The sequence below is a fragment of the Hyalella azteca genome, unplaced genomic scaffold (assembly GCF_000764305.2).
Source record: "Hyalella azteca isolate HAZT.00-mixed unplaced genomic scaffold, Hazt_2.0.2 contig10761, whole genome shotgun sequence".
NCBI classification, from domain to species: domain Eukaryota; kingdom Metazoa; phylum Arthropoda; class Malacostraca; order Amphipoda; family Hyalellidae; genus Hyalella; species Hyalella azteca.
Window position 1 is genome coordinate 288967 of NW_025940784.1, and position 26660 is coordinate 315626.

General features: G+C 39.4%; 1 protein-coding gene across 2 annotated transcripts in view; it reads right to left on the minus strand.

The window, feature by feature from the left end:
• LOC108680845 (inositol-trisphosphate 3-kinase A) overlaps positions 1 to 26660 on the minus strand; it is a 115654-nt gene that overhangs the window by 32959 nt on the left and 56035 nt on the right. The window contains exon 1 of one of the 2 annotated variants that reach the window (XM_018169759.2): positions 3542 to 5102. The exons of the other annotated variant lie outside the window; for it this stretch is intronic. Within the exon in view, the coding sequence (XP_018025248.1) occupies positions 3542 to 4792 (1251 nt within the window). The 5' untranslated portion in view covers positions 4793 to 5102. Of the gene's footprint in view, positions 1 to 3541; positions 5103 to 26660 lie in introns of those variants that run through there. 2 annotated transcript variants of the gene reach the window in all.

Sequence of the window (26660 nt, forward strand, 5' to 3'; positions counted from 1 at the left end):
AATACAAGTACATTTCGGTAAGGATATATAGCAGGTTAGGAAATTTTATTTGAATTGAAGGAATATAATGAGCCATTTGATTTGATTTTTAAGAAGATTTTAAATTTCTTAGTCGCAAAACTGAATTTATACAATATAAACTATTTTTCACATTTACAAACGAAAGTAAAGTGGGAGTTCAATGTTGAATATCATTTCGAGCTCGTCTTTTCTCAACAACCGTTCTTTTAGTCTGGAAATTGAGTGGATTCTGGACAAAAATATTTTAAATACATGGATTACAGTAGCTGGTATAAAGAATTTTTTCCTCATGACTAGACATTCAACTGTACTTCTTATTTATTTATTTATTGACGAACATTTTTTTCTGGGATTTTCTATTCTCTATGCATATAATAAACATTATTAAAAAGTTTTGCAAATATTTTCCATAAATTTATAACACATTTCGTAATTTACTGTGCATTTCTTGAGGGTTTTCCGGAGTTGTTTTCATGACCTTACTAAAAATACGTCGAACATACTCCTTAAAATTTTCATACAATCCCATGCATATTTTAAAACGGTGTTTAATATATACACTTCCATTTATGTATATTTCTACGCTAATTTTTTCATTCCCCTTATATCATAATTATCGAACCATGCATCATACGTCGGTCCAAATTAAATTATTATCATACAATTAACATTTCATTTGATTCTTGATTCGGTACAATTTACTATTTATTCGAAAGAAACTGTTCAAATTTAGATTTAAATCGCAGAACGTATTAGTTTTTAGGGATTTGGTCATTATTAATAGGACTTATATAGTTACGAATACATTTCATTAAAAAATAAATAATGAAACTCGACGTACGCACTCGTATAATATTGAATGTAATTTTAAGGCGGTTCAGGGATTATCTTTCCCGGCAGGATGGTCTGACAGTTTGTAATACTGTTATGCAATACTGTAGTAACAGTTGTAATACGAGTATACTATTTGGTATTACCTACGGTTAACGTAACGTATGGTTGCCTAACAATTTGTATCAAAATTAATACAAATCATGTTTTACATATTACATAAAGGTCATTATTATTCACAAACAAGTCACAAGAACGCGTAAATGATAATTTCTCAACAAAGAACAGTGCGGAAAATTTAGTTTTGGAAAAAATACGCCGACAGATTTATTAATCCACTGAATTACTCGATCATAAGATTAAACGAATTACGAGTTAAATACTTTCCATTAATATTCAGTTTGATCAATAATAAGCAATGAAGTAAGTAAATGAAATAATAATCAAGATTTGTTGATGAAGATGAAAATTAAGTAATTATCTACGTTATGACCCTAGCACGGCAGATGTGAGAGGAATCTGACCGTTGCTATAGGCATTCGCAGTACAATTGGCGTGGCAATAGTTTATCTCTCGGAATATTTAGCAGGCTGGTACCGCAACTGAGCTTTTGTATCTCAAGATGAAATTCTTTGTCGAGATTAATAGACGAGTTTATTCGATTAAATATGTGGAATAAACAAATCAGTTGACGAGAGTCGACTACCGTTATGTCGTAATAAAACAGCGCGATGAACATCACGCTACTACGTACGCATAATAATTCAATGTTGCGTACACGTTTGTCGCGGCACAACAAACCCAGCGCTGCTGCGGAGATAAGGAATACCAGCGAATAATTGTAAGCGTTTAGGGGGAAACCGTTCCTAGAGCATATGGCATGCGACTAAAGGCCGTCAGACACACTTCATAGGGATTTACCCCAACGGCGTTCAGCCGAACAGATACGGATACATTAGATCAACCGGGTATGAATTCGTTATAATTTAAACACGCTGAAATCGAACGATCTAATTATTCCATGCGCTTGAAACATATATCAACAGCGCTATACAGAAATGAAGATTCAAGGCAGAAGGAAACAAATCGATCAAATGTTCAAACAAGAGGGAACGAGAATCATAGAGGAACGCAGCAGCCACGGTGAAAACTCAACGTAATTTTAACTACTTCAACGTTAAAACTCACGTAGTACGTACCACAACAATATTCCCATTTCTCACAAGGAGAACGTTTCGATACATGTACTTGTCACTGAATGAATCTCCGCTGTTAACAAATTATTCAATGAAATAAATCCTTTGATTGATAGTACACGGGTTCAAATATTTTAAGTATGTCAGCATAATGTAACACATATTAAACGCTGGGTACAGGCAAAGAACATCACAAATCCTATCCCTTGACAGGGCCCGCTACCGATGTAGGGTAGAGCCCCAGCTGCGGCCTTCATCTGCGTCATCTCACTAACACAGCTGAGCGTCATCGTATGTACAGCTGTGTTGCTCGTATCACTGCTACGAAATTGGAATGCGAGTGTTCCTCATCTCACGGAATCCTATAAGCCTTAGGCCACATCTGCACTGTCATTAAATAGAACTCGGTCAGCAAAATAGAGGGCGAATGCGCAATGCTCCATTAAAAACACTTGTGCGAGCCAACACCACTGGATTCTTATGTGTCATGAAATGACAGTTTGTCTCATATACAGTTCGACGAACGAAGAGAGAAGCTTCGAAAATGTGTTCAAACAACTTATTGTATAAAATTTCTACAGCCTCTACTTTTTAGATGAATTGAAAAAGAAATGCCTGCTGTTTGTATATTTAAAGGAAATAAATTTTAAAATAAATAAAATTCGCTTTTATTGTAAGTGGCAAAAATGCAAAGCCAATTTGACCGACAAACGGACTGTAAGATTTCGAAGCAATAGGAAAGCCGAAATTTTTTTCAATCGAAAATCCTGGTATCGCAAGATATGTTCAAGAATTAGCCCCTGAAGGATCTGCTATGTATGTACTAGCGTCTAGCTGCGATTGACATAGTTCAACACCTCGTGACTAACAACACTTCAGTTATGCATCAATTTTACAGTTTTCTAATTTTCACGAATGAGACCATAGAAAACGTATTTTCACCAGCAACTGTGACTTTATAATCTCGTTCTTCAGTGCTATATTCTGCTGACCGGCAGAGAGTAAGCAGGCACGCCTGCATAAATTGAGAATTGTATTTTATTGTAACGAAAAATTCCCATTACCATCCTAATGATTAGCACCTCATTATCAAGACTACAATAACACTCTTTGTCAAATCAATTAAACATAGCTGGGCTCAACGTACGCATATAGCCTCACTCGAAACGACGATTACAATTTACAAACTCCTGAGTCCAGATCAAGCTTTCGATGCAAAAATTTATCCAATACATGTGATATTTTACTCGAATACTCAAACCTATATTCACGAAGCAAGCGTTGCTTCGATCAATTTAAGTGCAAGAAAAATAGAAATTGTAATTTCCTACCCCAATCAACACATTAAATCAAGTCTTTTGATGTCAGTCGGTTTTATAAGTCATGAAACTTAACAGAAAGTATAGCAATGTTTTTTCATATGTACTCATGGCATCTGCAACAAGATGACTTTAAAAATAACATCGTAAGCACAATCAATACTATTGTCTTACCTTCTTTGGTCTGGGCGGCTGCGTGAGGCCAAGAAGGCAGTCATCACAAGGACAGCCCGATGTGTCGGACGCAAGGCTGGACGTTAGGGACGACGCAAAGGACGAAGCGCTGTCCAGACTCTCAGACCTGACGAGGTTACGCCAACCGCCCTTCTTGGCTGCGAGCACAGCCTCCAGCAGCGAGTCTCGCCGTACGAGAGGGTCGGGACTGTAGCCTGTCTCGCCCGAAGTGCGCCGGCTCACCGTCTCTTTTATGCCAAAGACAGAGTCAAGTCGTCGACCGATGCGGTCTCTCTGCGTGACAAGAGACGATTCGTCTATGGGTTCGGTGGCGGTATTGTTTGATGAACGTCTGCTAGGCGCCTCGGAACCCTCTTCGTCTATGCTTTGTGTTCTGCTGTAGGAGCTACGCCCGTCAACGCTGCCGATGCCACTCGACGCTCGTCGGCTTACCGACTCTCCAGGATCAACGAAACTTTCGTTATCGCCGGCATTACTAGATGCTCGCCGACTGAACGAATCAGAGTCGTCAGAAAAAATGCTTCCTATTCGTCGAATTTCTCCCGGCCAATCTTCCTCGGCCGCGGGGTCGGCAGTGAAGTCCACCTCGATATTCTCAGGGAGCAGCTTGAGGACGCTTTCGTTCAGCGCCGATGTGAACGAGGAACGCTTGGGAAGTTCTCTGACTGGAACCGATCCCCTTTCCTTCTCCCTAACCCGTTCAGAAAAGGAAATATTTTCATACTGAAAATTGTCAAAAGTTTCAGAAAGGTAAGTCGGTGTCAACTGATTGGATAACGTTGGTCTCAAGACCTTCCGTTCAATAACTTTACGAATAACTTTGTTTTCTATATCAACAGGAGCAATCAAATCACTCTTTTTTATATCAGCCATGACCGCACTGCACCGGAAAGACCGATTAATTTTCAAGCAGCGCACACTTTGGTTTTGACCAGAAGTTCGCAAACATACACCCTTGCCCAATCTCTCGGCATGCATCTTGATGACGCAGTTATCCCTGAGATCAGGCAAGGAGGTCGATTTCAGATTCTTGACTATTTTTGAGCTCGTTTGCAGAAGCTTCAAAACTTTCTCCCGATCAGAAGCGGTCTCTGCTGCACCATTACCTCCAGGATTTCCGACAGCATTACTGTAGGGCTTTTCTGGAGGCCAGTGCTCCAAGATTGTCTGATCGACTGGAGGCACCAGTAAAAATTTTGAACCAGTCATGGACGATGGAGAATCACCCATGTTTTAAAAATAATTAAAAGAGTTCACTGAATTACGATGCACAAATAGATAAACATTATTTGTTCTATGGCGAAATTTCAACAATATCAGACAAAACGTTTCACCGTTTGATCACAGACTAATGTTCGAGGGCAGAATAAGAAATCAAAATTTCACGGTTTGGTGGTTTTACAAGTATAATGAAAAAGGCATTTCATTTAGTGCAGCGTGTTTGCAAGTGGTCACCGAAAATTTGATAAACTACGAGTGTGAGGAAATGTAAACCCACATTGAATTTAATTTCAAAATTATATGCCCCCTACTAGACCCTGGAAAATGAACAAAAATAATTATGGTTAGTTTGATTACGACTATTAAAAATCGAAGAATAAGGAGTGTGCGGAATCGATCAAGTTACGTGTGAATCTTCAAAAATAGAAGTAGCTCGCGACCAAATTAATACATATTTGCAATTTCTAAAGTAAAATATGTGCTGAGCCATCGACTATCTCAAGACTTGATCCTGTTTTGCTGAATTCACAGAAACTTACGTGTTTAAATTATGGAAATAATATCATAACCCTTCTAGTTTTAATAACAAAGAATGAATACAAAATGCCAAGTTGTTCAAAATGAGCGGAAGATTTTAGTGCTAAATGCGACCAACATGGTATAATCACAAACTAAAAAACCACTGCTTTCAAACATAATAGGTTCAGATCCTATATAGCAGACAAACAGAGCGTTTCATTCTCGCTGGTATCACAGAAGGCAGATAACAAGTTGCTCAAGCAATAAAAAAAGCAGGCTAATAGCAGTTAGGAGTGCTTTTAAAAAGGAGCAAAATGCTAGCAAACAAAAACGAGTTCCTGGCGTCCAATAACGCAAGTTAAAATACAGTTGGTTTGAATGATATATCAATTCTAACGATCGAATCGTCTGCGCCAACGAGGCAAATTATTAGTGGAATTTGGAAAAAAAATTATAAACCAAGTTCAAGATAACAATTGTTTTGAAAAGCAATAAAAAATAATATCAATGCATCATTTTTTCTATAAAATTGAAAAAACACTAATAACGACGCTAAAAATATAGTACCGCGGTATTGGCTAAAAAAACGAAGACTTGTGCATAACAAACGAACTAACAAACGCTAGTCAAACAACCAGCCATGCGACGTCTCAATTATCCAACAGTGTCCGGTATTCAGAGCCTCGGCGTGTCAAAGACTACTCGCACATTATCCATGCTATCCAATTATCAGCAGCTTTGGTTCAGCAACGATTTAAACGATATTATTATTAAGTGTTCCAGACATTTTCCGACTAGATAAGAAGCTAGCCCATAAGGGATGTGAATAGAAACAATTTTTGTCATCGTTAATAGCTTTTGATCTTTAAAAAAAGATAGATTCTAGTGCAAATATCATAATGAAGGAGAAATCGAAACAATAAAAGGCTGCAATAGTCACGGAGGTTTCTCCTTATGCCAAGACGAGGATGCCGCAGGACACGACGATGAGGAATGATTTTCCATCATTGGCGCACTGGCATGACAGGTCGCTCGTCTCGCACCCTGACATCAGCGGACGCTAATGATTTCGCAGCAGCTCTAGTCACACTCCGAATATCTCTTATTAACTTGGCAAAATAAAATGAAATGCATTCGCTACACAAAGAAACATCACGAGCAGAGAAATGGTCCGTGATTATATGAAGCTTTCCACCTTCGTTTTGAGGAGACCGCGAGTTTAGTTATTTTTAAGGATTTTGCGATAGAGCAAAAAATTTGGTTAAAGTTGCAGACGTCAAATACACGCAAAAAAGTGCGAAAAATAAAAAAATTAACTGTAAAAAAAGTGCCTTATACAGAAACAAGACATAGAAACAGAGAGAGACTGTGATAAATATTCGACCAAATCCACTTCCAAATGTAAAAATTGCGAGTTAAAATTTTATGAAACAAAATAATTTGATTACTTTTCAGGCAAGTAAATCGGTGGCACAAATCATCAGCAGTAAACGCACAAAATTAGCAATGAAATCATTTCAAACGCTCAAATAAGAATTTGATGATAGTTTCAGGCACTCATGGAAGAAAACCTTTTGTCATTTACTAGAAAAATCAATCGAGGACTTCACGGAATATGAAATTAGAACAGTCAAGTTTCAATATGCAAAATATCGTTAGATTTAATTCAAATTGGACACATTTTCGTGCTTACATTTTTACTGCTATAATACCTTACATCGCCCGTTGAATTGCTAAAGTGACAATCCAAACATTGTATATAACCATATACAGAAATTTACTGATTTACTACTGAATTTACGGATTGAATTTACTGAAAGAAATAAATCAGATAAGTTTCGCAGAGATACATAATTTTTCAGCAGTATTTCAAGCTTTCTTCAGAAACTCAAGGGCTTCGTTCAATTTCGCTGTTAAGAGTTTCAGAGTTAAACGCCACCTTGAATACCTCGTCTGAAACTCAAGCTTCAACTCTGATATTTATGAGGCGGCAGCCACGTTCAAGCGGTATTTTATGAACGAATGAGAACTCCAGAAATGAGCCCCTAGTAGTCAGTAAGAAGTGAGTCAAGAAACATGAAAGAATTACATCTCTTCTTCGAGCAGTCTGAAAATTTGGCCCAAAGTGGAGGTTTCTAAAAATTGGCTACACGTAAATTCTTTTAATACAGTCAAGGATAAGATGTACATAGATATTTCACAGCCAACAATACTTGAAATTTATATGATTATACTGGGTTTGTTCAGTGATTCGATGAACTGTGGTATTAGTAAGTGCATTCATTACTCCATAAAGTGTAAACTACCATGACTACTTTATTGTGAGTAGTTATTTACACACCACTCTGAGGGCACACCACTTGAGTACACATCACACTGTGTGCACAACCATAGGTGTGTATATACACCACTCACAGTATGCCACGTTGTGTACACCTTTGTGGGTACAATAGTGTTTTTGTGAGTAAGAATGGTAATGAATCAAAATTAATCATCAAAGATGAGATCATTGAAATATACAGATGTAGATAGGATTTTAAAATAAAACTGTCACTAATTGATTGAACGTGACCTAATGGGGGTTTGCGAGTAGAAAAAGTTAACTTCTGAAAAGAACGAACTCTAAACGCAGGTGTAATAACAATCAATATAAGCTTAGATTTGCATATCTGTGATAAAAAGTTTCGATTTTAGCTAGCTATGCCTGAATTATTAACGTATAATCCACAGGTTCACTAATTCAATTTGCAAAGTAATTATCTGAAGACAGAAGCATTAACAATACGAGATACTAGTGCGAAACCATGCAGGAAAAAAATTCCCGAATTCTCAAGTCCAGCAAGTTGATAGAGACTATACAAAGTTGTGTCCTTCAAATACCTTAAGTTATGCGCGCTATTTAGAGTTTGGCCTTCGAAAAGTAGAGACAGTCATGGAGGCCACGTCCACAATGATCTAAGAAGTCTCGGTAAAAAATGCTCTCTGCCGCACTGCATGAATGCAAGATTAAATCATGCAAGAAAAGAGCGAAGATGAGATGAGACTGACGATCCTTTGAGCTAAAGCTCTGCGTGTAATAATATGAGCTCCAAAAGTTGCTATGTTTGCGTACGCTTGGACTTGATGAAATAAAATTTTATTTATATTCAAGTTATCAAGTTCTTTTTTACGCAACCTGGCACTGATGAGATTATAGGGCGAAAATTCATGCTTTGTGACAATTATGGCTAAAGCAAAGACCGCAGCTATCAGCCATGCATGTGAAGTAACTCGTCAATGAACTTAATCCCATAAAGTGCAGGTTGTTTAATGATACACGACCCAGCCGAGACTAAGGTCATGTGAGCTGGCCTTTAAATATGACGATTTAAATGGCATTTGGTTTTGTATTGCCGTCCTCCAAGTTATGTTACATTTATTAGACAGTGGAGATTTTTACTGAAGCCTGGTTTTTCTCCTACCCGTTCTAAAATTCACTGCATTGGCAAAGAATTTTAAATTGATGAATGAGAATTAAAGACCAATAAAACAGGAGTCGACCGTGTGATATGAGCAGAAAGATTAGGGCAGTGAGTTGCTGGTTCGGTCCTCAGCAAGCAGTTAAAACTAGATATTGCTAGGTGGCCAGGTGATTCGAAACACAGATAGCGGAAAAAAATCGGCGATATCTACAATCAGGGCGGTGACCGACTGGATATGGCCTTACTATTCAGCGCTGACACTATAATATTATGGCACATATTATATTTTTGTGAGACCGCGAAGAAAATGAGGAGTTCAAAATCAATAGATGATATACTTTTCAAAAAAATCGTCCATAAATATAACTAACTTAATTACCGAGTAACATGTTACCTTGCAGTATACATACACAACTTCGATATTTGAACCAATTCATTTAAATAGAAGGAACCATCTTCCTTCCAATTCAGAAATATGAAAATACGAGGATAAATGATTTTAGGGCAAATATGAGAACAAATAATTTTCTTTCATGCAGAGCCTAATTCAACAGTTCTCGCTATGACGCAGCTTATCACCCATTAGAATAATATTTCAGGAATATTTTTCAGGAAAACACCAATATTATTCTGTTAAAGGTACGTTAAGATCACAAAAAATTAATGCGTGCTTATAGTTATTGACCTGGCTGAAAGGAGCACCGGTTTACCTCCTAGCTGATCTTAGGCATTTAATTGAGAAACAAGTCACTTGGAAGCTACTCTTCGATCGTTGCAATGCTAAAAATGAAAATTTTTTGAATTTTTTACTTCTCAGCTGTTGCGACTCAATTCAAACGGAAATTTTTGCGCTTTGGAACTTTTGATTGTGAACTGGGCCCAACAGTTCACAGTTCACAACAGTTCGGTTGATTCCGGTCAACTCAACAAAACTTGTGTCCAGGCATGCGCAGTCAAATGCTAAACATGCTTGGGCTCTCACTAACCTTACCCAACCATTTCACAGTAACATGATAGTCCGTCTGGTGTAATGCGATAGTAATTCCAGGTGAACATATCTAAGCCATGTAAGAACACGGCCCACGCATGCAAAAGAACAGTTTGGGTAAGGTAATGAAGACGTCACGGAGGAGGAGGTAATAACCCTTTGTAATGCTCACGAGCCTTCAGTTGACGTCAGTTGGCCGGCCCAGTCATGAGGATAAGATGCTCGAGGAACCGAGCGGGCGCTCTGTAATCCGCAGGCGTGATCAGCGCTGATAAGGATGTGCTATTAGCGAACATTCCAACCACTGAACAGCATTGCGTGCCTATTCTACGCGGAACATATTGCAAATATATTTTATCTTAAATCTGATATATATCGCAAGGCATTCAACATTAGTAATTCGAGCCATCACAGAGGGTTAAATGCAATATCTATGAAAACTAACAGTTTTGCGCAACAAAAAGATGCCGACCGATATCGTTGGCACGAAATGAATAAATTTTCCAGATAAAGTACCCATAATAGAGCAAGGAGAGGCAATTTACTGAGAAACAATATTTCGTTGCAGTCAAGATTTACCAACAATCCATCGTAAGAGAGAATAAATCATGACAATAAGTGGGCTCGCTGTTCCATGGAAGGAGATGGAAGCCGCTGAGAAGCTCGGCACTGCACAGCCGCAATAAAATCTGGACCACAGAAAGCAGACATCGTCTACGGCACGAAGCATCTCCATCAGACACGAACTGACCGAGTTCGAGTAAAACCCAGAACGAACACAAACGTCCATAGAGGAGCATTATAGGTGGCTGCTGAGCAATAGATCAGCGGTGCGCGTATATGTTTTTGGGCGCTAAATGGCGCCTAGAGGAGCCCATGGGAGGTGGCCCTCTTTCTGCCATTTCCAGACAGTTCATAAATCATGATGCCGCTCCTTTCAACATCTCCGTAATTAATTTAATGATAGACCTGAGAGAAAACAACGAGACTCCGCAGGGATTCGAGCACGATCTCAACCTTTGCTGAATATGGCTTACGAGTTGGGATTACGTGCTCGACTAGACTTGAGAAAGCAAACTGAGAGGGGCAATAAGCTTGATTTGAAAGACAATTTCATCAGGACAAACAGAAGGCACGGAAGAAAAGAATACGAGAGCAACGAAACACGGATATCAAGAGTAAAATTAAAGCTTACGATAATATCAATACTTCAAGATATATGTTAACAACTCGCAAATTAAAAGATATGCCAGCTAGCAATAAACGACGGACAAAACTATAATAATTATTGAACTGGCGTTTTGTAGTAAAACAAATGATAGCTGAAAAAGGTATTGAATAGAAAGAAAAAAACTTACAATAACCACGATCGAAGTTATACATAGAAAACGTACGACGATCAAAAATGTAGTACAAAACCCATGAAACTTTTAGGCTACATTTTACGGTACGATAAGCCTTGATTGAGCGCAAATTCGAAAAAATACTACTAAAATATTTCATTATTCTTGATTTTATTATTTCCTTTCTTCAGCACCGCGAGAATTTCCTTGAATTGTGGCATTAGATAGTGTCCAAGCACGGGCTCCCAAGTGACCATTTAAGACGTAATTCACTTTGGCCGATTAAAACCTTTATTAATTAAAGTCCGATACAAATACAATTATTCAATCTTCTTACAACAAATGATTCCCTAATTACATTTTTCCCTAATAAACATGTACGGCAATGGGGAAAAACGTTTCAAATATCGTTCACTAAGATAATGACACTGTGGCTGTATGTCAGGCAACATTTCTAGTCATTTTTACTACGAAACCATTGTAACGTCCAAATCAAATCCCGCACATTTCTCGAACATAACCTTTCTTCCGTACCACGTTAATCAGGTATATAATAAATAAATGTCTTGATAATTGCATTCATTCAGAAGGTTACGTTCCGACTAGACCAATGTCTTGTTAATGATAACCCTTGCAACAACACCGCAATTATTGCAAGCCATGTTCGAGATACGACGAATAATGCACAACGCTGATAGCCAGCTTCTTGAGATATGCTTCAGCAAATTTACGGGGGAAAAAATACTAGAACTTAAATTCAAGCATGAAAGCTAGCTCAATTATTCTTTATTCTTGATTATGCACGAAAGCAAATTAGGCGTTAAGATACCGCTAACATGCATGAGTTATCGATACTGCTCTCTAATTTTCAATTAATTTATATGTAAATGAATTAGATAACGAGAAAAATAACGGGCTCAAAAATGAAATTGCAGCGAGACATTTTTAACCATGAAGCCAGCATGCCGCTAACTTACAAGAAACTGAGACTTGTATTAACTGCATGTGGAGAGGAAAGAACGTATGAGCAATGTACATGTGGCCAAATAGTTGCGATAGCGAACGACTGGGAGAAAATTTGAAATTTGATGAGAATCTTCTATGCTGAGCAATGGACCATGCCTGATGAGCGACAGATGCTATAAAGTGGCGGCAAGTATCAGCCTGCAATGTGGCAACCACGACGTAGCAGCCTGCAATGTGGCAACCATGACGTAGCAGCCTGCAATGTGGCAACCATGACGTAGCAGCCTGCAATGTGGCAACCATGACGTAGCAGCCTGCAGTGTGGCAACCATGACGTAGCAGCCTGCAACGCGGCAACCACGACGTAGCAGCCTGCAGCGAGGCAACCACGACGTAGCAGCCTGCAGTGTGGCAACCGTGACGTAGCAGCCTGTAGCGTGGCAAGCAAGATGTAGCAAGTAGCAGCCTGCAGCGCGGCAACCACGACGTAGCAGCCTGCAGCGAGGCAACCACGACGTAGCAGCCTGCAGTGTGGCAACCGTGACGTAGCAGCCTGTAGCGTGGCAAGCAAGATGTAGCAAGTAGCAGCCTGCAACGAGGCAACCACGACGTAGCAGCTTGCATTGTGGCAACCGTGACGTAGCAGCCTGCAGCGTGGCAACCACGACGTACGTAGCAGCCTGCAGCGTGGCAACCACGACGTACGTAGCAGCCTGCAGCGTGGCAACCTTGTTGTAGAAAGTAGCAGCCTGCAGCGTGGCAAGCATGATGTAGCAAGTAGCAGCCTGCAGCGTGGCAAGCAAGATGTAGCAAGTAGCAGCCTGCAGCGTGGCAACCACGACGTACGTAGCAGCCTGCAGCGTGGCAACCTTGTTGTAGAAAGTAGCAGCCTGCAGCGTGGCAAGCATGATGTAGCAAGTAGCAGCCTGCAGCGTGGCAAGCAAGATGTAGCAAGTAGCAGCCTGCAGCGTGGCAACCACGACGTACGTAGCAGCCTGCAGCGTGGCAACCTTGTTGTAGAAAGTAGCAGCCTGCAGCGTGGCAAGCATGATGTAGCAAGTAGCAGCCTGCAGCGTGGCAACCACGACGTAGCAGCCTGCAGCGTAGCAACCTTGTTGTAGCAAGTAGCAGCCTGCAGCGTGGCAAGACAGTGTAACCAAGTGAGTGACAGCACAGCGACGCAGGCCAGCACTTGAAGAGCGCAAGAGGCAGCCGACGGCATGAGGTCAGGAGCATCGTTGCGCATGCCGCAGCCGCAGCGCCAGGGCCATGAGAGAGCGACCACAAAAACATTGCGTTACGTCGGCCACAATGCGCTTTGTCTTGATTTCCTTCACATGTCACTGTGAAAATGGACCAATATATAGTGGAAATATAGAAGATAATGAAATTTTGTACACTTGTACAAATATTTGAACCACGAAACAATGGCCACAATGCGCCTGGTTTTGATTTCCTTCACATGTCACTGTGAACATGGACCAATATATAGTGGAAAGATAGAAGATAATGAAATCTAGTACACTTGTACAAATATTTGAACCACGAAACTATGACCACAATGCGCCTATAGTATTGATTTCCTTCACATGTCACTGTGAACACGAAAGAAACTCTAGAAAAAATTTATGATAGTGAAATCTTGGACACCTGTACATATATTGGAAGAGAATCAACTAGAAGTTAACTGCGAGCTTTAATGTCGAAGTGACGGATACATACGGGTAAATATACTACCTTATTTAGAATGACGCAGTTTTAAATTTAAAAAATGCAACACGATATTTTAGAGTGACTTCACTGAATTCAAGTCCTGGATTTTTTTTTAACATACAACACGATATTTCAGAGTTACTTGATTGAATTCAAGTCCTGGACTTTTTTTTTAATATGCAACACGACATTTTAGAGTGACTTCAGTGAATTCAAGTCCTGGACTGAAAAAAGAAATCATGCATAAAAAGTAAGATAATGGAAGCCATTTAAGAATGCATAGGAGTGTTTACTTTGTAGTAGACAATGCGCTCACATTCTTGTTGATTGACAAGAGAAGCTGTCCTTCATGATCAGATTGTAAACATAAATATATAAATAGTAGGAGATCAAGTAAAACATAGAAAAATGCATGTCAATTCACAACATATTTGTTAACTCTTCAATAGAAATTACATCCATTTTATTTTTTTTTCAAGTAGGTAAACTATAACTAGAATAAAAAAGCCGACGCTCAAAATACCGCAATCAGGTCCTAATTGCTCAGGATCCTTCATCACTGCTGGGCTGTGGCAATAATTCATGAAGTAGAAGCGCGACGACAGGATTAAGTTGAATGGAAACTGACGTTTGTTTATGGCCCGTCGCAGTTACGTGAAGGAGACATCGCGAGCCTGGCGAGGTTAATTAAAATCTTGCTTTAATTAGCGCGAATTCCTAGAGCAACACGACAAGAAAAACTGAGCAAGAATTAATGCCTCGATCTCCTCACCGCAAAATTAGCTAGATTATTTAAACTGAGCGCAAAAAGCATTGAGCAGTCACGGCCGAGCTCATTACGAGCAGGCGCCGGCCATATAGGAAGGCATATGGACGGCACTGAAGTCGGTATAACCAGCCAAATATTGAAAAAAAAAAACAGTATAATAATAATGCTCACATTTTCAACAACTCAAACCTTTTTAGTGTTCGCATAAATCTATGTAAACAAAGAAGGATACGGTTAAGAGTTTCATCTCAATTAGAGCTGCATTTTATTTGAAATTTAGGACAACAAAATTAAAATTTCATATTGAGCGGAGAATAACAAAAATTTGGGGTTTGCTCAATGGCCGCTAATTCAATCATGAGCCTAGTACTCATAAAACCCTTTCTTTCATTTTTACATAGTTTCTATTTTTATTCTGTAGATTTGTGACGTAGCGTTTCGCTAAATATTAATTCGTATTATATTAATAAATCATACCGACAAGAGAAATAAATAAAAAACTAAAGAAGCATGGAATAAAATTAAATTTGTGTTATCCATGAAATCACGTCATCGTGTAACAAATATTTAAGCTCGATAGAAGGAGAAAAAAAAGAAAGCACACGTTCAGAGATTCGTCTAGATTGAAAAGCGCAAACAGAGAAGAGTTCAGAGGTCCCTTGCAGTTCTCTCGGGGTTCACAATTTTTTCCCACGGCTGGTCGCGTATTTGAAGGCGAAAACGAGCGACGGGTTCGGACACACCGCATGGTGTTGTTGGAGCAACACAAACATTTATGATCATTTATGATGTCTGAAGACCCAAATAAAAGCGCCAATACACGCCGTTCATGAGGTAGAAAATAAAGCCTTCTACTCTACGCTCATAAAAAGCTTCAGGGACGACACGGCGGGTCCTAAAAAAAACTCCACAGTCTAGCGCTAGCCCGTATCGCAGAGTGGCATCGCGTCCGACTAACATGAATCACAAGGCAAGAGTTCTTGCGTCGGAACAATATATTCTGGCAGCTCTCTTACTAAATAGACCTATACTTTCGGTCGATAAAATAGAGCCAGGGCGTGTGAGGCGGAGAGTGGCAGTGAGCCGTGTCTATCACAATGAAGCTTAGTAGAGGACAAAACTTGGTGAGAAGAAAGCTGAAATTTCATAGAACTCTTCATGAGCTATACAAGCCATTGTGACTAAATAAAATGAGATCTTCAGCTGCAATAAAACTGCGGTCAAACTGAAGTTATAAACAAACACAAAAACCATAATCATATAGTTAAAGGATATTAAATTGGTTCATGAAGACATGTTTTGAAAGTAAGTAAAATTACTGAAATCTTTTCACGATTTCACATACCGGTACATCGTGACCAGTTTGTGGAATATTAAGGGGAAAAATGATTAGAATTATTATTGCTCGAGGCAGTTCAGGCGAATGAGCGTTTCGAGTAGGTACTTGACAAGTCTGCAATATGTAAGAATATGAGTCATATTCAAGCCAAACGATTTGAGGACATAAGATATATTTTTCGCACGTTTTTTGACAGCGCAATTGCTCAACTATCACAGTACCGTATGTCGATAATTTCAACATTTCTTATTAATAATTAAACTCCATATGTGCAAACATCACAGAGCTAGTGAGAGCTTTATTGAATAGATACTTTCGTTTCCTAACACACTGAATGATGACTCATCACTGCTGTTCATCCAGGTAACATCCATCGGTCTGATAAATTAGCAACCCTTATAATGTTTGAATTAGATTCATTCTCTAGGCAAGTTTCTTCCGGGATTCAATTTACGCAAAACACAGGACCATTATTCACACTTGCATAAAATTACAGATAAATTATGTTCTTACTTTCAAATTTTCTCCTTCCATTCTTTAGCTATAAAGTTCAAATCAAAGTCTTCAGTTTAGGCAAATTTTATGACGTCCACTTTTTGCCTGATGGGACCCTTGATCTGACCGCACGTTCTCGCTACGATACGCGCGCCATAAGATTCGTTCCAGGAAAAAAGTCAACTGTGAGCAGAAAGTCAAGAAAGCCACGCTGGAAAAGTGCCTTATCAGCGCAATCGTATCGTCGTTTACGAGCGTAAGAAGATTCATTGCTGCGACTGCCAATGCTGCAACGTCCTTATAGATTTAAACAGTAATATAGTCACGCAGAAACTTTTTTCAAATGCTTGATACGAAGAGCAAGTAATCATAAGTTAGCAATAACGTACGAAAAATAAATTTTTATTTATGTAAACTTGCAGATGCTATGCGGAAATATTCCGCGCTACATTGTTAAGAAACAAAAAATGTAATGAACTAATCTCAATGTATAGGTGATCAACTTAATTATGGGTTAATATTTATCAAACGAAATTCTAATAATCATTCGAAGATGTCCTGGCATTTATCGATATTAAAAAAATTGCCGAAAATATACAAAGTTGCGTATCGCACCCTGGACTAACATTTACAATTTTTACTCTTCAAAATACAGTGAATCTACGGCATTAAGAAATATATTCAAGAACATATGAATACACTTTATAAAAGGTATCTAACTGAGACGAACTTCAAAACTCTAACGAGAAATCGCTTAGGAAGTGTACGATAAATTTCAAGAGAGTTGGCTCCTAGCAGACAAGAAGTGTGAGAAGTTTAGCACTAGAGTTACGAACTTTCAATGGCGAGGCGTTCGCAGCAACAAAAAATACAAGAAGCGTGGAGCACACATGGCATCTCATGAACGGACGCAACTCTGAGTAAAATGTTGGCAGCGTGTGGATCTCGAGGAGTGAGTTATCTCGGGTTCTTACTCACCTAAATCATCGCAAGAGCCTCATTAACATAAGCATGAACATAAGAAACCGCGTCAGGACCTGTCAGTAATGTAGTGTCTTGCAAGAGATCACGCCGGATACCCGCTACAGAGAAAGCCCGACTGTATACAATATCAAAAGAGCGAATTATATTTTTTTGAATTCATGAAGATTATTCACTGGAAAATGTTTATTCGCACTAAATTTGATATGAATGATAACAAAGAATGAATCAGTTACAAGTATTCATGTTTTAAAAACGGTGCGGCTAACAAATTTAATTCGGAATTCAAGTTGGTAATAAAGGCCTACAGCCGCAGCGTGAAAGACCATAATACCTGTGCAATTGAGTTCTTAGTATTTTAATTGCACTGGGTTTAAGACCGACATCGAAAAAGAAAGTGTTCATATCGTTAGCTCACTATTATTGAGCATAGAGAGGAGAAGGACCACACGTTCTGCTCGGTATTATCGAGCAGAGATGAGAGGGCATCGAAAAGAAAGGGCCCGTTCCGTGTGCTGGGGCTATCAAGCATCGAAGAGGTTGATTGGACGCATGCTTTGTTGCGCTGGTAATTTGCAGCACACAAGTACACAATGGATGCACCCTCCATTAATGAGTTCTGATCCATCACACCAGACTCAGTTATGAAGCGTATCAACATCTGCCTGCAGCGTCAACCAGTACGGCGAGCTACGAAGAATGTGCAGCGCAAGTTTTCTTCCTAATGGCACGACGACGCTCGGCTGTCGCTCCTATGTCTATAGCGCAGCCAAAAGCCCACTTTTTACGAGACTATTTATCAGGGGGCCGATCAACGGCGGGGACACCTCACAGGTCGCCAATTAATCAGGGCTGCGTTCAAGGCAGTGTCAGGCTGTGCAAGGTGCAGCGTTGCATGCAATGCATAATGCAGAGCGTAAGGTTTATTTCTCACTGAATTGCAGTCCGATTAAGAACATACCTGTGTACAACATGCATTTAAACATTATTTTAATTAGTGCAACACGGCCACGCAGGAAAGTTGTGATGGTCACTTCAATTCGATTTGCGTCGAGGTTTCTTTCCATTGATTTTATTTCAAAAGCAGAGAAATTTATTAGCATTGCAGAAGCAATACCAATAACACAAACTAGCAAACAATCAAATTCAAGAAAGCAAATTTCAACTTTTGTACTAGAATGCATTACTAAAAAGATTCCACAAATCAAAAATTAGAAGATGACTGTAATGAGGAAGTTTACGGCCAGTCTCGAACCAAGTTGAGTTCATTTACTGAACTGAGTCTTCAATTTCCAAAGAATACGCGTATGGTCAAGACTGCGGATTTCGAGCTAAGTACGCAATAAATAGATGAGCGTTGGCCGATGTTAATGACCTGATTTCGAGGAATCAGAGAGGTTATCGCACCTAAAAATCTGGCGAAGGTTAATAGCACATGAGATTACGGTCTTCAGGCAGCCATTAGTCTGTTTCGTTCCATGGGCAGGGGTTCGAACGATCATAACCGAACTACATGCCCTATGGGTAAAGATTTATGTCTCCTCCTTAATACAAACAATACAGTTTGATTGAATGTAAAATGCCGAGAATAAATTGTAAACATAATAAATTGTTTTTGTTCTAGAATGAAAATCTTTACAGTTCATACAATTTCGCTGCCGTGCGTCGTTAATACAACTAAAAACCTGAAGTAATTATAGGTTATGTTGAATGCATATCTTCTAAACAAAAGGTGGAAGGACATCAGTGAAGACATTTTTTTGTCTAGGTGATCAAGACGAATGATTCAGTCACTTTTCCAGTTGAAATTCATCCAAAGTTAGACGGAGAGTGAGGCTAACCTCGTTTTCACGCAGCGGACAGGATAGCAGCAACATGTCGCGCTCAGACTCGCAGGCGGCGCACACCTAACTAATAAGTTGGACTAATACGCGCACACCTAAGTTGGACTAACTAATCGATGCACCCGCCTTTATGCGAGTAAATTATGTTTCAATGCATCAGACGGTCTCGAATAGAAGTAAAATGTTCCTATTTATTACCCAGAAATATAACGCAACTTAATGCTAAGGTTACTCAATGCGTCCAGAATATGAAAGTAGACTAATATAGTCTAAAATACAAGTCTAATACTGTATATAGATTAATAAGAGTAGAAAGACTAACGCTTTCATTGTGTTCTCGTGAGTGCACCGTTAGCGATTCCAGTTGTTAATTATGGTACTGTCATCGATGATCGGATTTAAATTTACTGCAAAATTAACGAAGCAACGTTAAATTTCAAGTGGTAATTTGATTTAAAAATTGTAAGGGTGGGGGAATCGGTTGCGGCGGTTCGATTAGGGCATGTCGTAGAGTGCAAATGTGATAACAAAATAAAACTCAAGCAAACCACCCACTTCTACTGTCCAGAGCTTTTAACGCTGCGGCAATAACAAGCTCGGCACAGCCCATCAACGACAAGCAAATCCTATAAAGCTTGAGTGATTCCCTTACTTGTCGCGTGTCAACTTATTTTGATGCACTACGAAACCTTGGCTCAATAAAAACTTGGTTCGGGTTAGGTTCATTTCTCCCATGCTTAATGGAAGGCAAGTAAAAATTTCATTCTTCAGTGAGAAAATGAATAAATAAAATAGATGAGTTATATGAATCCGGCTTAACATTATGTACGAGTATGCCAAGTGAGAGCAACTGATAGTCTTATGAGGAGTCGAGAATAAATTAAGTCATTCACTCAAACGGCTCGCAAAAACCATAGGAATTCAATATTAGGCATGCATAGACGCACGGATTAAAATTCTCCACCTAGTATATGATAAATCGCAGGACACAATGAATATCGAAGCATCAGACTGCATCATCAATTATCCCACAAATTTTCAGAGTGGAGTCCGATTATGCTAAGCGGTCTAGACACTTGATTCATTGGCGAAAATTTGAGTGGTCGATCATAAAGCAATCGCCAGCCCGCAAACCCGATCCGTAGCGCTAAATTAATGAATAATAGACAAAGGTGTCCAACTTTATCCCCTTCACTGAGAGAACATGCAAATGAAGGGCATTCGATGGAGAAAAAGCTCACCACATCTAAGAAACAAAGAGCTCTTTCTGTTGATATCTGATGGCTAGACTTCAAACGAGAGAAAGCAAGCACGGCAAAAGCAGCACAGAAGGCCATGATTTAGGAGTAGAGTTTCGCACTGGGCGAGAGGTCGGATGTACAATCAGGAAGCGCAGTGCCTCATTAATGAACGATAGAAGTCTGATTAGCGGACACAGTCTAAGCTGGTCAACTGGAGGAGAAATTAAGCGCTTGACTGATCATCTCCGATTGCAGCGGACGGATGAAGCGGCAACTGCCATAAACCATCAGATCTCAGCCGTGTATGCAGTCAACAAGCGATAGTTCACAAATCAATCCTAGGAATAAAAATCTCCACTCGCGAAATAAAATTGCACTGCAACACATTTGCATTAAATACAGTTCTCACATTGATAGATTCGTCGAGCTTTCGTCCTGCAGAGTACATAAATTTTACAACTAAGGAACACTTAATATAGTATTCGAAGAAATAGTCATGAAAAAAAACAAGATAAATTCTTGGTGTTCTTTCGACTCGGATTAGTATTGGAAATAAGATCGATATTTAAACATACCGTAGTATAATTTGAAGTAAGATTCACATCTTTAAATGAAACAAACGTAATGAAATGTTAAGCTAAAAGGTCAAATTGAGTGATGATCACACCACAGGCAGCAGCAAAAAGGACAGAGCATTTGGTCCAGTAAATGGGGTTTCGGCTAGTCCAGCCAGGTAATAAATTCCCCTATAATTCAATTTAATTGATTAAAGAAAATAAATACAAATAAATACTGCATAACTGGTGGTCGGTCAAAAATTGGTTAGGCCAAAAAAAATTGACGCCGCATATGATTGGGTGAGTCATGCAATGATGAGATGGTCTCCGAGCGCACGTAGGAAGCTAAACAAAACGTATGTCCGCTAATGAGTCTATGATGAGTGCAGGGCAAATCCTCAAGAAGGAGATCAAGGTTCAGTTCATTTGACTGTGACCACTTTTGCAGCAATAAGAGTCAATATAGCCAGTCACTTCATGCAAATGCTTTCAAAGACGCCAGACTCATGCAGCTATATGTGTCTCAGAATTAGCGGCTTTCGAGCACTGAATTTACTTTTGAGCATTGCTGACAATTTGCACTAAAGTTATCATCGCCATAATAAACACTATCCAAATTTTAATGATTAAATGCGGCACACAGTCAAAAGGCTACCATGTTATTTGAGTGTTAACAATAATAATAACGATAGAGATCTGAAAGGTAACTTTTTAACACAATGAATACTTTCCTTCATAAATAACTGGAGAATTAATTTTATTCCCTCTTTCTCGATAAATCGACGTTTCAACAACGTAAATTTTCAATTTCCTTCACAGTATGTGGGTTGACACTTGATAAATTCGTATTACGTTGATAGCTTATAAATTACATTCTGACGTCGAATTGTAATGCATTCGTGAGATTTGGATGCAGGGAACGTCTATCAAAGCTGAAAGAGGCAAGATTTTGCAAAATCGTATAACTAAAAATATTCACTGATAAATTCGACGAAGACCAAGCAAATGATGAAAGACGACCGGTACTGCAGCGATGTAAAACGAGTTCCTGGTACTAGTAAGATAGTACGCGAGTACAGTTTACACCAAAGAAATAAGACATTACAGCTCAGGGTCCCAATAAAACGAACTTAAGATGTGATTCCTCGCTTTATAGTCATTGTTAAACACGCGCATATAAGAAGCACCGCATTCCGCAGGCAGGTAGCTCTCACTCTGAGACCGTCTTTACGATCAAAGTTGTTTTTCATGGTGATTCAGATGAGAATTATGATTTAACCTCCGGAATGGTCTCTCACGAAGTCTTCTTCGGGGCACAGTCCTCAAAAAAATTTCAAAAACAACACTAATTCTCTAATAAAAAGACTGAAAATTTGACTTGAACAGTTTATCTTTCATCGATTTTGCGTTTATATATATATATTGGTTATTCCAGGCCCTCTGTTGAATGGGATAACCTCATAACCCTAAGTTTCTGCTAAAATAATTAGAAAATCTTTAATTAATGCGTACAATCTGGAAAATCATTCGCAGATACTAAAAATAGGCGCGGAGGATCAAAATTGTCACAGGTGCAAGGCCCCACAATTAGCGAGCCCAGCACAGCGATTAAAGCAGATCAGAGACACCGCCACAGCTGTGTCCTCAATAACATCTCGCTATTATTAATGACTAAAGCCGCAGCTAGCTTACTGCCACCGCACATGTGAAAAATTTAATTTTTCTGCTAGCAGATGCCATTTCAAGTAGGACATGTTGTATTTTCAAGAGCGATTTCGCTCTGAAAACGTTCAACTTCACATTTTCTTCATAGCCTCAAAAGGACGCATTAACATCGTAAAAGCAAGTCTAAAATATTGATGAAAATTGTTCAGATCTCAGTTTGCCCATTAAATCTCAACAATTCCCAGAAAATTTATAAGTACAAATCCAGTGAACATGATTTGCAGCTTTTGCTTCAACAAATAATTCCTGACCCGAGACTAAGAGTAATGTTGACTTCTCAACGTCTAGGAATCTTAACGCCACGATAATTCAATTATTCCGCTCAATTCAACGGGCAGCCAAAGAAAACAGGGTGCGCCTTTGGGCAACCGTGGAGGCAGGCAAAAGTTCGCGGATGCATCATGACGCAACAATATTAAAATGATAGGATGATTTGACTGCCAAACAGTTTGTAAAATTAGTGTTCATTCCTTCCAAACACATCATTTACATAATTATACTTTATCTTCAATCATAATATAACTCGTCTGAATTTTCCACATTGATAACGTAGCCGTTAACTGTAAATAACTGTAGCCGTTATTCCAACACACAATTTGCGCACAGAAGACGGTCGCTACTATCCATTAGACATAAATTCATGCCAGCAGCTCGTGACCACAAGTATCAATAACTAATAGCGATGGAGGAGGCTGCAATGTACATATGCGTCCAACAGTTGTTAGGATATAGGAGCCAAGTTTGTATTGCAGGTGAAGCCAGCATCGCCATATTCTTATTGTTTACTATCAGGTCAAGCATTTGCGGCATGGCATCGAATGTTGTCTCAATGGAAGTAATTGGCAACTGAGAATGCGAGGTTTAATTAGCATGCATGATGCTAAGTGCCGACGAGTAAACCTTTACAATTGGCTTATGACGACGAATTGAATAGAACCAACGAGAAAAGAAGCGCAATTCACAAAAAAAACCCTACACAAAGACACAATAAAATGTTCCCGTGTTCCCTCAATTTCATCGTATAAATTCTATAAATATTTCCACAGAAACGCATAATTTTTTTGCTGACGAGTATTTGTTATACATGACGACGACCCACTAGAAAATTTAATTGAGAAAATACACAAGCGCCATCACATTGCCATCTATGATTTACGAATTTCCTTGCCATGGCTCAATTTATTCAACCAGTTTTGGTGGCGCTTAAGTGAAATGCACGACGTTGCAATAGAAGTCATTTCAGATTCAAATATGTACATTATTGATATCATAAAAAATTTGAATTTTTTAAATAATCAATCAAGTTCACATGTCATATTCATTTTTACATACGGAGCATCGTTGGCATCAAACGAAACAACGATCTGCATTTAGGGTAGAAGAATTAGTGGGTGATCGAATAAGTGGGCTACATCGAAGAGCGATGATACGATCTCACTATCCCATGCGTTACCTCTTCAGAGTATAGAAGGAAAGCGAACATAATTTAACGAGTGGCTTATAACGCTCAAGCTCACCTCAAATAAAGAAACACGAACGTAAGCGCCATTCATCTAAGCACTCATCCATCACGCGACGAAATAAGCTTATTTTTACATGCTCAAAGTGTCTATCATTGCGCAGCATGCATGTGCTTCCTGGTGCGGAACAGATCTCGTATTTGCATGCCAATTCCAAGAAAAAAAATTAATATTTAGGCGCCAGGTCAATGTTCGCACGCAGAGACCCCAGACCCCACAGACACGAAAAACACCGTTCCTACATGAGAGGTCAGCGATGGAGAAATACGATATGCAAAGAAGTCCCGGGCCTCCATTCGAATGAGACGCTAAACGTCTCGTTTAATGTCACGAGCAAGTGTTTCTTCAAGTAATGCGATAAATTATGTGACAAAAGCCAATGAAGACTCAGTCGTTTATCTCAAGTTCATAATGTAAATGTAATACGATCAATAATTTTTTCAAATCATCAGTCAATGCGGATGACACTAAAAATCGCATCCGCAGCTTTATGCTGCGAAGTAACAGTAGCAAAGCTCTGTCATTTTCTTGAACGATCTTAACGACGAGAAAAAGAGGTGCCGTGCCAAGCGAAAGCAAAGGTGAGGCAGAGCAGACTCGTAACGAGCATGAAGGGAAGGTAAACGATTTGCGTGATGTTATGAATGCTGAGTCACCCAACAGACCCGTAATAACCTAACAGAAAGCGGCGCTCTCATAAGAGTTGCAAATCTAAATGAACATCAAGAAAAGACTAAAGATAAACTGAGCAAATCAGCCCCTCCCGCTATCTGTCACGAGCGCACTAATGGAATAGAGCTAGAGAACGTTCATGGTAATGCATCAATCGAGATCTTCAAGAGAGCTTAGCGCAATCCCAAACTAATTTGACTTCGTGATCAGCATGAAATTTGCCATTGGCTGGGTCTGAGGTCCTCAGATGCAATAGGAGATAGGGCGTCTCCTGCATGGTGAGGGCCATTTGAGAGCATCGCTCAACACCTTCCTCGATCGGAACTCCGATTTATTCTCATGGAGGTCGCGATTTACATGCAACGATTGCCAGCTTTAGATAAGTTTTTTCTTGTAGTTCACGGCAAGAAACATTAACGTCTCGTCTGGGTCGCCACTATCACCCAATGCTCCAGCCGTAACTTGAATCTTGGCGAACGAGTGACTTCCTACAAGCAGATAACTAGGCTGCTCCCAGACAACCTTCACAGAACGAAGTTCCATGCATTCGACCTTACATTCACAGGAGCCATAAAGATCGCGATGACAGTTGGAATAAAGTCGTGAAGACTTCTCTCGAAAAAAGACCATGAGACATGAGAATGGAATAGATTATCTCGAGAATGACACTTTAAGCAATAAGGATGTATCACTTTACTTGCAAATCGCTTCTGCACCCAAAATTTGTTCATGCGTCAGTGTTGGTGGAGGGAAGAGGTAGCACACAAAGAATTGGCTCTGCAAACACAGCGATGCCACCACACGGAGACCAAGATGACTTGCACGGCCTCACAAGACACGACTCATTTCCCTGTGCGCCTTAGAGACGACAATAACAGCAAGGCTGCACGCAGGAGCTGCATGGCCACGTTAAATATCTTTGCATCCACACAGGTCTCTTAACATAACATAGTGATCTCGGCGCTGAAGCGTAGGCCTGATGTGGCCTGTCAACGATTCTTTTCCTTTTCGTGCCTTGTTCACAGAAGATCTAAAATCGTGTCATTTGACCGGATCTTTTCATGACTGACGATAGTTTGAAGACATGGACTTCTTGTCGAAGTCTATGTCGAAGCTTCGAAATTGATTACGAACTGCAACGCTTTTAACTACTATAAGCAGCAAACTAGTTTCGGGGACTCGAAGAGCTCTGATATGTTAGGAAAAAAAATTCATCACGCCAAGCTTGATAAATAAACATTCATCATTTCAGATTAAATAAAATAAGATAAGAAATTAAGAGGCAATGACCAGCGTAGGAAGATATAGAAGACGGAAAAATTAAATCCTGATACCGTACACAAGTTATCAATTGGCAATCAAGGTAGTATTTTATTCGAAAACATAGATGTATGATCACTTCGTCTACAACTTCCGAGCTTCCCAAAAAACTCAACGAGGGTTCGGCACAATTATTTGAGCGCCAAGAATTTGTAAGGTGCAGTGGGCGGCGTATGTTAAACTTCTAATGTAGAATTAGACGAGGTATAGATAACTCAACAATAGGTGGATATAAAATAGGTGTCAATATACGATTTATATCACCGACATCACATTTTCGAAAGTGAATGAACTTGAGAGACTTCAATTATTGAAGGAAAAAAAAAATAAATGATTGAACGGCAAATCGTACAATTCGCCATGTTCAAAGACTATTATTTCATTGCTGTTTTAAAATTCGCAAGTAATTCGTGGACACAAAGAT